This window comes from Mobula birostris, chromosome 6 (genome assembly GCF_030028105.1).
Source record: "Mobula birostris isolate sMobBir1 chromosome 6, sMobBir1.hap1, whole genome shotgun sequence".
In the NCBI taxonomy this organism is placed as follows: Eukaryota; Metazoa; Chordata; class Chondrichthyes; order Myliobatiformes; family Myliobatidae; genus Mobula; species Mobula birostris.
This window is the reverse complement of record NC_092375.1, coordinates 192,050,011-192,065,402: the sequence shown is the minus strand read 5'-3', so window position 1 is coordinate 192,065,402 and position 15,392 is coordinate 192,050,011. Positions and strand designations below refer to the sequence as shown.

The following is a 15,392-nucleotide window of genomic DNA, read 5'->3' as shown; positions in this document are numbered from 1 at the left end:
AATAGAAGCTGGTCATTCTTCATACAAAGGGATTATAGCAAATACATTGATTATCCGTACCTTGTCAAATGGCGACAGTCCCTTAATCCTTGCTCTGAAGTATCCAGCAGCAACCAGCAACTCTAAAATTTCTGTCAATTTGACATTTTGCTCCTCATCCTCACGGGTTTCAACCTAATTCATAGAAATTTAATCAAGTGTTACAGGAGTGCTCAGTGATTATGCAAAGAGATGTTTTGCTATAGAAACTAGAGCAATCAATAAGCTCAATCAGCTGATCTCTTGCTCCAGATGTATTAGGCAAATAGAAAAACTGGCATTTTTTCCCTGATTACTCTTTGGCATTCCACATTTAGTACTTGGATAGAGAGTTAACTGAGTATCAGACTGTGCGACGGTAATTATTTTACCCTCTCACTACTATTGGAAAACGCTTACGAACTGAGTTAAAACATCTCAAATTTGATCTATGGAAATTCTACTAGAATACCAAAACTATAAATAATCTAAACCTTGTCTAAAGATTCTCAAGTTTTTCTGAAAACTAAAAGCCCCAAAAACAGTTGTGAATAATAACAGTTTAGCAAACCAATGAAACCAATATATTAACAATTAGATAATGTGAATGAGTGTTTTTAGTACTAACTGATATAGCTCATCTCAAATACCTATTGGCTTTTATTTTAATAGTTTCAGAGGTTTGCAGTTGGACAAATTATCCTATGTTTAAGACGCACTAACAATTTACAAATATGCAATTTTCAGCACCTTTTTATTGACAATTTTCAGTCTGAACAATGAAGTTTGAAATTTTCAAACATTGTTCTTATTAGCAAAAAAGTTGGTAATTAGCATTCAAAATTCGACACAATTCAAAATCAAACGATGAACACTAGACAGTTGCCCAACTTGCTGGTTGATAATAACTGGTAATTAGAATCCAAGGTCCAAATGTTATCGGGGCAGGAGAGATGGCTAAATTTTGAAAAAAAAGGCCTATTGGTTTGAAGTAAAAGTCTTTTGTATAGAATTCTTCAAAAATTTCTGCAGTAACTAGAAACCTAAAAGAACAGAATCATGTTAAAGGTATAAACATAGGTGGTTGCCAGTTATATGGTGTATAGACAGAAACGTTTTAGAGCAGGGGTTCCCAACCTAGGGTCCACAGCCACATGCAAGTAGGGTCAACTCAGCTAAACTTAGTTGGAATGGACAAGTTGTACCACAAAGCCCATTTCCATGCTGTTTAACTCTATAACTGTGCTTTTGTACATACAGGTTTATACCAATGATTAGAATGGGTTCTATTTTGCCCACATCATTAGCTAACCAGAATATTCCCTAATTCCCTTTTAAACAATATTATCTGTTGGCACCACACCTCTAGCCAAAGACCAGAAAACTGTAGAACCTCAGCAATTCTCTCTTGCTTCTTTAACTTCCTTAGAAGTCTACGGAGATTTAGAATGACATCTGAAACATTGACAAACTTTTATAGATGTGTAGTGTAGAGTTTATTGACTGGCTGCATCACAGCCTGGTATGGAAACACCAATGTCTTTGAATGGAAAATCCTACAAAAGGTAGTAAATTCAGCCCAGTTCATCGTGGATAAAGCCCTCCCAACCACTGAGTACATCAACATGAAATGCTGTCGTAGGAAAGCAGCATCCATCATCAGATATTGCCACCAACCAGGCCATGCACTTCTCTTGCTGCTACCATCAGGTAGAAGATACAAGAACCTCAGGATTCACACCACCAGGCTCAGGAATAGTTACTACCTCTCAACCATCAGGCTCTTGAATGAAAGGGGATAACTACGCTCACTCGCCCATTATTGAGTTCCCACAGCTAACGATCTCACTTTAAGGACTCTTTATCTCAGCATCTGATGCTCTCATTATTTATCTCTATTTATTTATATTTGCAGTTTGTTGTCTTTTGCATTCTGGTTGATCTTTCATTGATCCTGTTATAGTTACTATTCTATAGATTTGCTGAGTATAACTATAGGAAGATGACTCTCAGGGTTGTATATGGTGACATAAAAGAACTTTGAATCTATCTAGCACACTTTGGGCTACAGTTAATCTGGGTCTAACTACTAAAAAAATTTAATTAGAAAAACCTTAAAATGATCATTGTTTTGAATTAATTGATGGAAATCTAGTGCCAAGATAATAAGTATTTTAAGGAAACTGATGCTATGTTTACCCTCCCAATATTTCATATTTATTCAACAATAGCAGCACCATCCCCACCCTTTGAAAAGATAGTTACAAATGCTCATTATGAATAGCCACATCTTCCAACCCCACACATAGGTAATGCCTTTGGCCCCTAATAAGTCCCTCTCTTTCCTTAGATTTCATTTTGTTCCATTATTTTTACTTCTTTGGATTGTACATTGATGGTGTTTTTTTCCTCCTTCTCTCACTTACTGAATTACTTCAAGTATTTTATATATTTAGCAATCCTTTTCACCAGGAGACGAAGAATGAGATCTTTCAAACGCTTAATGAAGACATTAAAAGATAAGTAACATCCAAACAGATATGTTATTACATTTTTTATAACTACAAGTTTAACTAAGTTGCTTAATTAAGATGGTGCCGGTAACTGGCGACTCTGCGCGTCCTCTCCCGAGCAAACTGCCCTCTACTCTATCCTATACCCGAGAAACCCTTCTAAACCTCCAATCTGATACATCTAGCAAGATCAACAACACCCTGGCGAAGCTACTGACTCAGCTGGAGACCACCGCACCAGAACTGCTTCTTAAACTCTGGACCTCACCTGGACCCCACCAGCAAGGCCTGGTCCGAGGCCCACCACATTCCCGGAGACCCGCGGCCTGCTACCGTGCCAGAGTGCTTGGAGATGCAGCCCATTCCAACCAGCACCTCTCCAGAGCAGACGACCACACAGAACTGACAGCGGAGACCTCAAGGTGCCCTAGATGCTTCCCCAGAGCGACCACCATAAAGCCCTGTTGGTGGACATCCACAGCTGGAAGAAGTGAGGCCTCCGCCGCCGACCTCGGAAATCGAGCCCGAGGCTCGGCTGCAGCGGAGGCCTCCGCGACCATGACTCGGATTACGGACTTGTTTCAGCCAGGAGCACAGCCCTCCGGGATTAAGTGTCGGCTTCGGGGCCCGACCCAATTGACATCCCGGGCCCCCGGCAGCTGGAAGTGGCAGCAGAGCCTCCCCGTCACTCGACCCGACCCGAAGCGCCTGACGACGCAACCCACCGATCGATACCCGCAGGACGCGTCCACCAACCTCTCAGAGCTGACAACAACACGCTGCATCAATGGAAACCTGGAAAGATGCACTATTTACCGAGGAAGCATGGGAAAAGAGCTGGGCTGCCGGTCAGATTGAAGCTGAGGGGCTTCAGGGTCCCTCTGCCCACCATCCTACTAGCTAATATGCAAGCCATAGAGAACAAGGTGGAAGATCTTAAAGGGAGACTCACCTACTGCAGGGAGATGCAGAACTGCTGTGTATTCTGTTTCACCGAAACCTGGCTCTCCCCTGCCACCCCGGACTGTGCCATCCGACTGGAGGGATTTTCCATCCATCGAATGGACCACATGGCGTCTTCGGGCAAGACGAGGGGAGGTGGTATCTGCCTACTAATCAACACTGCATGGTGCTCGGACACAGTGGCACTGGCAAGCTCCTGCAGTCCGGACCTGGAACACCTGTCGGTGAAGTGTCGTCCCTACTATCTGCCACGGGAATTCACCTCGGTCATACTGACATGCCCCCCAGGCAGACGTGGAGTGCGCTCTGAACATACTGTATACCAACATCAGTGAACTTGAGATCAGGTATCCGGAGGCTTTGCTCATTACAGCCAGGGACTTTAACCAGGCCAACCTCAGAAAGGCGCTGCCAAAGTTATACCAACATGTCTCCTGCCCCACTAGAGGCCCGAATATACTTGACCACTGCTACACAGCAGTCAAGGATGTCTACTGTTCCGTCCCACGACCTCCAGAAAATCAGACCATCAGGCCTTACTCCTCCTCCTGGCTTACAAACAGAAACTGAAGCAGGAGGTCACGGTGTCAAAAGTAGTGTCGCGTTGGACAGAAGAAACGGATGAGGTCCTCTGTGACTGCTTTGAATCGGTGGACTAGTTAGTATTCAAGGACTTGGCAGCTAACCTCGATGACTATGCCTCAGCTGTCACGGACTTTATTTGGAAATGCACGGAGGACTGTGTGTCTTGCAAGACGATCCAGGTATTCCCTAACCGGAAACCTTGGATGAATTGAGGTCAAATCCCTTTTGAAGGCTAGAGCTGTGGCTTTTAGGTCCGGGATACCAGTCGCTACACAGAATCCAGGTGTGAACTCCAGAAAGCCATTAAGGGCGCCAAGAGGCAATATCGAGCCAAGTTGGAAGCCCAGGCTAACCAGAGGGATGCCAGTAGACTATAGCAGGGTCTAAATGAGATCACTGGGCGCAAAGAAAAGGCTGAGTATATCAATAACTGTGGCACTTCTCTTCCTGATGAACTTAACGTATTCTACGCAAGATTCGAACAGAAGAGGAGCGTCCTGCTCCCTCCGGATGAACTGGACCTGGTGGCATTGAGATTCATCGTCACCGAGGAGGACGTTAGAAGGGCCTTCCTGAAGATAAATCCAAGGAAGGCGATGGGCCCTGATGGCGTCCCAGGACAGGTTCTCCAGGCCTGTGCAAGCGAGCTAGCTGGAGTGTTTGCTGAAATCTTCAGCTGCTCCTTGCTTCAGTCTAAGATCCCCTCGTGTTTTAAGAAGGCAACGATAATCTCAGTGCCGAAGAGGAGCAAGGTGGCATGCTTGAATGACTATCGACCTGTGGCTCTGACATCAATTGCTATGAAGTGCTTCGAGCGATTGGTTATGGCCCACATCAACCACAGCCTACCGGTCAACCTCGACGCTTTGCAATTTGCCTACCGGAGCAACAGGTCAACGGCAGATGCCACCTCTCTGGCCCTACATTCCTCCTTAGAACACCTGGAGAATAAAGACGCATATGTAAGGCTCCTTTTCATTGACTACAGCTCTGCCTTTAATACCATCATTCCAAATAAACTGATTCCTAAGCTCCGGAGCCTGAGCCTTAGCACTCAGATCTGCAGCTCGATCTTCAACTTCCTCACAGACAGGACCCAGGCTGTAAAAAATAGGGGACAAGCTCTCCTCTACAATCACTCTCTGAGCACCGGTGCCCCACAAGGCTGTGTACTCAGCCCCCTGCTGTACTCACTATACACCCATGATTGTGTAGCCAAGTTTCCATCGAACTCAGTATATAAGTTTGCTGATGACAACAATTGTAGGCCGTATCTCGGGTAATGATGAGTTTGAGTACAGAGAGGAAATTAAGAACCTTGTGGCATGGTGTGAAGACAATAACCTATCCCTCAACGTCAGCAAGACGAAGGAATTGGTTGTTGACTTCAGAAGGAGTAGCTGACTGCACGACTCAATTTACATCGGTGGCACACAAGTGGAACAGGTCAGAAGCTTTAAGTTCCTCGGGGTCAATATCACAAATGACCTGACTTGGTCCAACCAAGCAGAGTCCACTGCCAAGAAGGCCCACCAGCGCCTTTACTTCCTGAGAAAACTAAAAAAATTTGGCCTGTCCCCTAAAACCCTCACTAATTTTTATAGATGCACTGTAGAAAGCATTCTTCTAGGGTGCATCACAACCTGGTATGGAAGTTGTCCTGTCCAAGACCGGAAGAAGCTGCAGAAGATCGTGAACACGGCGCAGCACATCACACAAACCAACCTTCCGTCCTTGGACTCACTTTACACCGCACGCTGTCGGAGCAGTGCTGCCAGGATAATCAAGGACACGACCCACCCAGCCAACACACTTTTCGTCCCTCTTCCCTCCAGGAGAAGGCTCAGAAGCTTGAAGACTTGTACAGCCAGATTTGGGAACAGCTTCTTTCCAACTGTGATAAGACTGCTGAACGGATCCTGACCCAGATCTGGGCTGTACCCTCCAAATATCCGGACCTGCCTCTCAGTTTTTTTGCACTACCGTACTTTCTGTTTTTCTATTTTCCATTTATGATTTATAATTTAAATTTTTAATATTTACTATCGATTTGTAATCCAGGGAGCGGGAAGCACAGAATCAAATATCGCTATGATGATTGTACCTTCTAGTATCAATTGTTTGGTGACTATAAAGTATAATCCATAAATAGTCACTTTTAAGTATTCAGCAGTAGAATATTATCCAGCCCTTTGAGCCATGCCACCCCAGTAACCCCCGATTTAACCCTAACCAAATCAATGACCAATTAACCTATCAACTGGTAGGTCTTTGGAACGTGGGAGGAAACCAGAGCACCTGGAGGAAACTCACATGGCCACAGGGAGAATGTACATACCCCTTAAAGGCAGCTGCCTATGCTAACCACTTCACAACACTGCAGCCCCTTCCAGCCTACTTCAAATTTATACTTCCTTAATTTTGGTGCCTTCTAAAAAGTGATTACACAATTTTCTTTGCTCCTATAGGGTCTTGGCTCAAAAATGCTGACTATCCTTCTGCTCCATGGGTGCTGCCTGACCCACAAAATTTCTGCAGCAGTTTGCTCAATATTCCAGACTACAGCATCTGCAGGCTCTTGTGTCTTTTTTTTCTGGTTAGGGACACATGATAGTCCCAGAAAGGCAAATAACAACGAAAAAATGACGACAAAAACTATGACCAAAGTGTGACAACAGATCAAACGCAATAAATTGGATGCACATAGAAATGTTAATATATTTCAATGTTTAAAAAGAAAATCAAATATTATTGTACTGATAAAATGTCAAAGAACAGGTGCAGCAATACAGAAATAGATCATTGCAAACTCAAAATAAATTGATCTAACAATGAGAACATAAATATTTCATACAACGATTTATAAATCCATATTGAAGTTATAAATCTTTGGTCTAAAGATAAATATCTACATTAATATTTATTCCTTGTTTCCTATTAACGGACATTCAAGAATAAGCAATGAATAATGTCCAAATAGTGGGAAGGTAACCTTTGTTACAGAGGAGACTGCAGATAAGCAAGAAGCATATAAACTCATTAAAATCAGAAAGATGAGGGGAAAAAAAGATGTTTTTTTTTAAATAGATATATAGATTATTTAAATAACTTATTCAGTTAAAAACTTATTATTCCAAAGTCGAAAGCAGATCCTTAAGCTATAGAACAAAGAACAGTACGGAACATGCACAGACCATTCAGCCCACAATGCTGTGCCCAACAGACTAAGTTTTCCTAATCAAATGCTGAACTAAACTAAACCCTTGTGCGAACACAATATCCATATATTACCATGTTTTGCACATTCGTGTGTCTGTCACATTTCCCATCTCCACCATCAGCCCTGGCAGCAGCTTCCAGGTACCCACTATTCTCTCTAAAAATAACTTACCCCTTCTCACCTAAAACTCATTAGATATTTCAACCTTGGGAAAAATGTACTTGCTCTAGATTCCATTTACATCTCTCAATTTCATAAAGCTTCATCAGATATTCCCTCAGCCTCTGCCACTCCAGAGAAAATAACCCAAGTTTCCCCAGCCTCTCCTCCTACTATATGCCCTCTAGTCCAAGTAGTATCCTGGTATACCTGTTCTGCACCATCACCAAAGTATCCAGGTCCTTCTTATAAAGGGGCAATCAGAACTGAATGGAATATTCCAACTAAGTCCTAACTAGAGTTTTATAAAGCTGCAATACACGTTCCCAATCCCTGAACTCATTTCATTGACTAATAAAGACAAGCATGCCATATGCCTTCTTTACCATCCAAGCTACCTGCAGAGCCACTTTCAGGAAAACATAAACTTGAACCCCAAGATCCCTCTTCCCAATAACACTTATGACGCTTGCCATTAACAGTATACTGTCTCTTTACATTTGATTTCCTGACATATAACACTTCACACTTGGCCAGGTTAAACTCCATATGCCATTTCTCCACCCAGATCTGCAACTGATCTATATCCCGCGGTACCCTTTGCCAGTCTCTATGCTATCCACAATACCACATTAACTCACCTATCTACGTTTTCAAGCAACACACATCAAAGTTGCTGGTGAACGCAGCAGGCCAGGCAGCATCTGTAGGAAGAGGTGCAGTCAACGTTTCAGGCCGAGACCCTTCGTCAGGGCTAACTGAAGGAAGAGTGAGTAAGGGATTTGAAAGTTGGAGGGGGAGGGGGAGGGGGAGATCCAAAATGATAGGAGAAGACAGGAGGGGGAGGGATGGAGCCAAGAGCTGGACAGGTGACCGGCAAAAAGGGGATACGAGAGGATCATGGGACAGGAGGTCCGGGAAGAAAGACGGGGGGGGGGGGGGGGACCCAGAGGATGGGCAAGAGGCACATTCAGAGGGACAGAGGGAGAGAAAGGAGAGTGAGAGAAAGAATGTGTGCATAAAAATAAGTAACAGATGGGGTACGAGGGGGAGGTGGGGCCTAGCGGAAGTTAGAGAAGTCGATGTTCACGCCATCAGGTTGGAGGCTACCCAGACGGAATATAAGGTGTTGTTCCTCCAACCTGAGTGTGGCTTCATCTTTACAGTAGAGGAGGCCGTGGATAGACATGTCAGAATGGGAATGGGATGTGGAATTAAAATGTGTGGCCACTGGGAGATCCTGCTTTCTCTGGCGGACAGAGCGTAGATGTTCAGCAAAGCGGTCTCCCAGTCTGCATCGGGTCTCGCCAATATATAAAAGGCCACATCGGGAGCACCGGACGCAGTACATCACCCCAGTCGACTCACAGGTGAAGTGTTGCCTCACCTGGAAGGACTGTTTGGGGCCCTGAATGGTGGTAAGGGAGGAAGTGTAAGGGCATGTGTAGCACTTGTTCCGCCTACACGGATAAGTGCCAGGAGGGAGATCAGTGGGGAGGGATGGGGGGGACGAATAGACAAGGGAGTTGTGTAGGGAGCGATCCCTGCGGAATGCGGGGGGGGGGGAGGGAAAGATGTGCTTAGTGGTGGGATCCCGTTGGAGGTGGCGGAAGTTACGGAGAATAATATGTTGGACCCGGAGGTGGGGTGGTAGGTGAGGACCAGGGGAACCCTATTCCTAGTGGGGTGGCGGGAGGATGGAGTGAGAGCAGATGTATGTGAAATGGGGCAGATGTGTTTAAGAGCAGAGTTGATAGTGGAGGAAGGGAAGCCCCTTTCTTTAAAAAATGAAGACATCTCCCTCGTCCTAGAATGAAAAGCCTCATCCTGAGAGCAGATGCGGCGGAGACGGAGGAATTGCGAGAAGGGGATGGCGTTTTTGCAAGAGACAGGGTGAGAAGAGGAATAGTCCAGATAGCTGTGAGAGTCAGTAGGCTTATAGTAGACATCAGTGGATAAGCTGTCTCCAGAGACAGAGACAGAAAGATCTAGAAAGGGAAGGGAGGTCATCTACGTTTTCATTTGGGTCATATTATAAACAGCAGATGTACCATTACGGAACCCTGCAGAACACCATGGGTCCAATCTTCTGGATGAGCCACCATGATGACCTTGTCAAACACGGTACTAAAATTGACGTGGACAACATCCGCAGCTCTACCTTTACCAATCACGTCATCTCTTTGAAAAACTCACTCATATTAGTAAGACACAATTTGCTGAGTACCAAGCCATGCTTACTGTCTCTAATTAGACAACGGTTTTTCAAATTGTCATAAATCCTATCCCTAAGAATCCACCCGATTAACGATCCTACCACTGACCTAGCACTCACTGATCAATAGTTCAGCATTATTATCATTTCTCTTTTTGTATAGTGGAACAACATGCATACTCTCCAGCCCTCCAGGATCTTGCCCAAGGCTGGAGAGCACAAAAATATATTGGTCATCGCCCCACCAATCTCATTAGTTGTCTTTCTCAATAAACTAGGGTATTATCCCAGCAGGCCCTGAGGACTTAAAAGGGCCACAATATACTTTCTCCTCTATCTTAAAATGTCCTCGCTAATTAGCACACTCCACACTGAACAGCCTGTCCTCCACATTCGTCTCCTAAATATTGATGCAAAGTACTCACTTAGAACTTCACCCACATTTTCCTCCTCCAAGCATGTTTCCTCCTTTATCCTATCACTGTCCCATCTACTGTTTAGTTATCCTCTTGCCCTTAATATAATGTATAGAATGCTTTGGGATTTGCTTTAATCTTACTTGCCAAAACTTTTCATGGCCTCTACTAATTCCCTTCGAGTTCTTTCCTGGCTTCTTTATAATTCTCAAGGGACCTGCTTGCTTCCTAAAGTAAGGCCTGTGGGGGCTCAGCATGCAAATGCAATTATGAAAAAAGCACAGCAGAACCTCCACTTCCTTAGGATTCTGTGAAGATTCGGCATGACATCTAGAACTCTGACAAACTTCCGTAGAGTTGCAGTGGAACGTATATTGAGTGCATGCATCGCAGCCTGGTGTGGAAACACCAATGCCCTTGGACTAAAAATCCTACAAAAAGTAGTGGATACACCCAGTCTACCATGGGTAAAGCCCTTCTCACCATTGAGCACATCTGTATGAATAATGCTGCAGGAAAGCAGCATTCATCAGCACAAACCCACACCATCTAGAACATGCTCGCTTCTCGCTGCTGCCATCAGGAAGAAGTTACAGGAGCCTCAGAATTTATACTACCAGATTCAGGAACAGTTATTAGCCCTCAACTATCAGGCTCCCGAACCAAAGGGGATAACTTCACTTGCCTCATCCTTGAGATATTCCCACAACTTACAGACTCCCTTTCAAGGATTTGTCCTCTCATGTTCGTGATAGTTATTGCTTATTTATTATTACTTCCTTTTTTGTATTTACAGTTTGCTGTCTTTTGCACACTGGTTGAACACCCAAATTGGTGTGGCCTTTCATTGATTTTGTTATGGTTATTATTCAATGGATTTATTGAGAATGCCCACAAGACAATGAATCTCAAGGTGGTATATGGGTACATATACAGTTGCAAGGAAAGGTTGGGGGCCCCTTTGCAATTACCTGGCTTTCTGTATTAATAATTCATAAAATGTGGTCTGATCTTCATCCAAGTCACATTAATTGACAAGCACTATCTACTAAAACTAATCACACATAAGCAATTGCACTTTTCATATCTTGATTGAATACATTGTTTAATCATTCACAGTCTAGGCTGGAAAAAGTATGTGAACCCTTGTTTTTGATAAGTGGTAGAAATCTCCTTTAGCAGCAATACCTCCACTAAACACTTCCTGTTGCTGCTGATCAGGTTTGCACAATGGCAAGGAGGAATTTTAACCTACTCCTCCATATGAAACTGTTTCAGCTTATGCCACAACATCTCAATTGGGCTATGCTCTGGACTTTGACTCGGTCATTCCAAAAACATGAATTTTCTTCTTATTAAACCATTCCGTTGTCCATTTACTCTTGTGTTTCAGATCATTGTCTTGTTGCATCATCTAACTTCTATTAAGCTTCAGGTGACGGACTGCCACTCTGACATTCTCCTGTAAATTATCTTGAATTTATTGTTCCCTAAACGATTGCAAGCTGTCCAGGCCGAGGCAGCAAAACAACCCCAAACCCTGATGCTCCTTCCACCATGTTTCACAGATGGGATGAGGTTTTGGCGTTGGTGTGCAGTGCCCTTTTTCCTCCAAACATAGCTGTGTGCATTTCGGCCAAAAAGTTCAACTTGTGTTTCATCTGTCCACAAAACATTGTTCCAGAAACGCTGTGGAAAATCCAGGTGGTCTTTTACAAACTTGAGACGTGCAGCAATTTTGTTTTTAAAGAGAACAGTGGTTTTCTCCATGGGGTCCTTCAATGAACATCGTTTTTGTTCAGTGTTTTTCTTATAGTTGCCACATGAACAGAGACTTTAACAAGTTCTAGAGATTTCTGCAGATAGCTTGCTGTTACAAAAAGGGTTCTTTTACACCTCCTTTAGCATTGCACATTGTGCTCTTGGTGTAGTCTTTGTAGGATGCTGACTCCTCAGGATTTCCCTCATTTGTAGACAATTTCTCTTACTGCAGACTGACTAACGCTTGGGTCTGTAGAAATTCTTTTGCAGCCTTTCAAGCTTCATGCATCTCTACAATTCTTCTTTTAAAGTCCTTTGAAAGTCATTTTGATCGAGGCATGGTGCATATAAACAAATCTTTCTTAAAGAGAGCAGGCTCTGTCAGTAACCTGATTTTGCATGTCTTTTTTATAAAAAATAGGGCAGGGCACCTCAACAACCCACATCTTCAATCTCATCTCATTGACTGGAACATCCAACTCCAAATAGCTTTTGTAGAAGGCATTACACCAGAAGTAGAAACATAGAAAATCTACAGCACAATACAGGCCCTACGGCCCACAAAGCTGTGCCGACAGCTGTCCCTACCTTAGAAATTACCAGGGTTACCCACAGCCCTCTATTTTTCTAAGCTCCATGTACCTATCCAAAAGTCTCTTAAAAGACCCTATCGTATCAGCCTCCACCACCGTTGCCGGTAGCCTATTCCACGCACTCACCACTCTCTGCGTAAAAAACTTACCCCTGACATCTCCTCTGTACCTACTCCCCAGCACCTTAAACCCGTGCCCTCTTGTGGCAGCCATTTCAGTCATGGGAAAAAGCCTCTGACTATCCACACGATCAAAGCCTCTCATCATCTTATACAACTCTATCAGGTCACTTCTCATCCTCCATCACTCCAAGGAGAAAAGGCGGCGTTCACTCAACCTGTTTTCATAAGTCACGTTCCCCAATCCAGGCAACATCCTTGTAAATCTCCTCTGCACTCTTTCTATGGTTTTCACATCCTTCCTGTAGTGAGGCGACCAGAACTGAGCACAGTACTCCAAGTGGGGTCTGACCATGGTCCTATATAGCTTCAACATTATCTCTTGGCTCCTAAATTCAACTCCACAATTGATGAAGGCCAATACACTGTATGCCTTCTTAACCACAGTCAACCTGCGCAGCTGCTTTGAGCGTCCTATTGACTTGGACCCCAAGATCCCTCTGATCCTCCACACTGCAAACAGTCTTACCATTAATACTATATTCTGCCATCATATTTGACCTACCAAAATGAACCACTTCACACTTATCTGGGTTGAACTCCATCTGCTACTTCTCAACCCAGTTTTGCATCCTATCAATGTCCCGCTGTAACCTCTGGCAGCCCTCCACACTATCCACAACACCCCCAACCTTTGTGTCATTAGCAAACTTACTAACCCATCCCTCCACTTCCTCATCCAGGTCATTTATAAAAATCACGAAGAGCAAGGGTCCCAGAACAGATCCCTGAGGTACACCACTGGTCACAGACCTCCATGCAGAATATTATCCATCTACAACCACTCTTTGTCTTCTGTGGGCAAGCAAGTTCTGGATCCACAAAGCAATGTCCCCTTGGATCCCACGCCTCCTTACTTTCTCAATAAGCCTTGCATGGGGTACCTTATCAAATGCCTTGCTATAACCAATGTACACTACATCTACTCCTAAACCCTGCCTCTCAGGATCTTCTCCATCAACTTACAAATTTGAACCTTAACTGTGATTGTTTAAAAGGTGTACTCGGTATTGACGAGAAGTACAATGTTCATGTGTTATTAGATTTGGCAAATTGCAGTTGTCTATTACTGTGACTCAGATGAAGATCAGATCACATTTTATTAATAGTTAATGCAGAAAACCAGGTAATTGTAAAGAATTCACAAACTTTTCCTCGCAACTATATGTACTTGATAATAAATTTACTTTGAACATTAACCTTGTGTACTTCATTTTTCTTTATTAAATTCACTTTTCTTGACATTCAAGTTTCCCTTAACTTGCTACCCTCATCCTTCCTTCTTACTGGAACACACCTGACATGGACTTTCCTAAAAACTTCCCAATTAATTCTCCCTCACTCCTGCACAATACTCTCACAATATATTCTCTACTCCAATTTAATACTCCTTCTCCAAGGTCCATACTTACCTATGGCTATGCTAAATCATAAGGCACCTGTGATCATTGTTCCCTAACTGTAAAAAGGTCAGTCACCAGCACAACTCTTTACCAACACCTGGACCCTCTCTTGCTGAATTATCTACATTTTGATTTAAGAGACATTCCTGGACACACCTAAGAAACTCTGCCCATCTAACCCTCTTGCTCTACAATGGTAACAGTCTATATTAGGGAAGTTGAAGTCACCCACTACAAAGATTAATCATAGGATAAACAGTTAAAGAGTGATTCTGGAAAAAAAATCTCAAAGCAAATTAAAAACCCAACGTGGAAGTCAACAACAAAACCAATCAAGAACATAAAGATGATTGTAGTACTGGCAGGCTATCATTAGTCCACAGTGGAGGTTACACAAGAAGAAATTTCAAACAATAACATCAACACAAAAACACCAGAACAGGCAAAATATCAAACATCTTAAAAACACAAGATTATCTCTACAATCAAGTAACAACACATTAACAGAAAGTGAAGACTGCGGCAATCTTCTGAATAGGTACAAGAAGAAATACTTGAAAAGATTCCTTCATAAAACAGGCTAAGTCCACATTCAAATAGTTTCTCATTTCGGCTGAAACCCAATAACTTCCCAGTTTAGTGAGGGGGGAAACTGCCTTAGCCACCAGCTCTAACTACACCGTTTCCGCATATTAAACAGAGACATGGGATACTGGAATCTGGAGCCTAAAGCAAACTGCAGGCGGAGCTCAGTGGGTCAGCTGCCCACTACACTCTCAGTCCGAGTGCGGGGCGCTGAGTTCTTCCAGCAGCTTGTTTCTGTGTCTGTAATGTCACGAACAAGCGTTCCGGGCCGTGTACCTCGATAACATTCCCCTCCTGATCGTACTGCGGACCCAACTTCGAACCGGTGCGGAGGCGATTGAACACCACGGCAGCCGCCATAGCGTTCACGTGATTCTCCACGCACGGCCCGCTGGGCCAGTACTCACGTGAGCGCTTTGACCGGGGGCGCGCGAATCGGCGGGGGGCGGGAGCGCGCGCCAGAGGAGCTCGCGGCTCGCTGTCAGGGTGGTGCACGCGCACGTCCCACTCCTAACTGGGCCGAGTTTTAATCAATCTGAATCAGGTTTAATATCACTGAGTCTGTGGAAATCAATTATATAAAAACAAAAAACACAATACAAAATAAAAGGTTCTGATAGAAGTCGAGACACAAGAGACTACTGTTTGAAGAAAGTTCATCCACTTGAAATGCAAACTCTTTTGTGGATGCTGCTTGGCCTGTTGAGTATTTTCAGATTGTTTTTTTCTCTCTGTGTGTATGGTATCATTAATAAAATGTTCATATGGTTATTCGGACTCAA

The 15,392-nt window shown here is 43.7% G+C and overlaps 1 protein-coding gene across 1 annotated transcript in view; it reads right to left on the bottom strand.

The window, feature by feature from the left end:
* Positions 1 to 15,009, bottom strand: part of ccdc93 (coiled-coil domain containing 93) — an 85,676-nt gene extending 70,667 nt beyond the window's left edge. The window contains exons 1-2 of the mRNA XM_072262132.1: positions 14,887 to 15,009; positions 61 to 174 (exon numbers count right to left, since the gene is read on the bottom strand). Coding sequence (XP_072118233.1) covers positions 61 to 174; positions 14,887 to 14,970 — 198 coding nt within the window. The 5' untranslated portion in view covers positions 14,971 to 15,009. The remainder of the gene's footprint in view (positions 1 to 60; positions 175 to 14,886) is intronic.
* Positions 15,010 to 15,392: the final 383 nt, after the last annotated feature.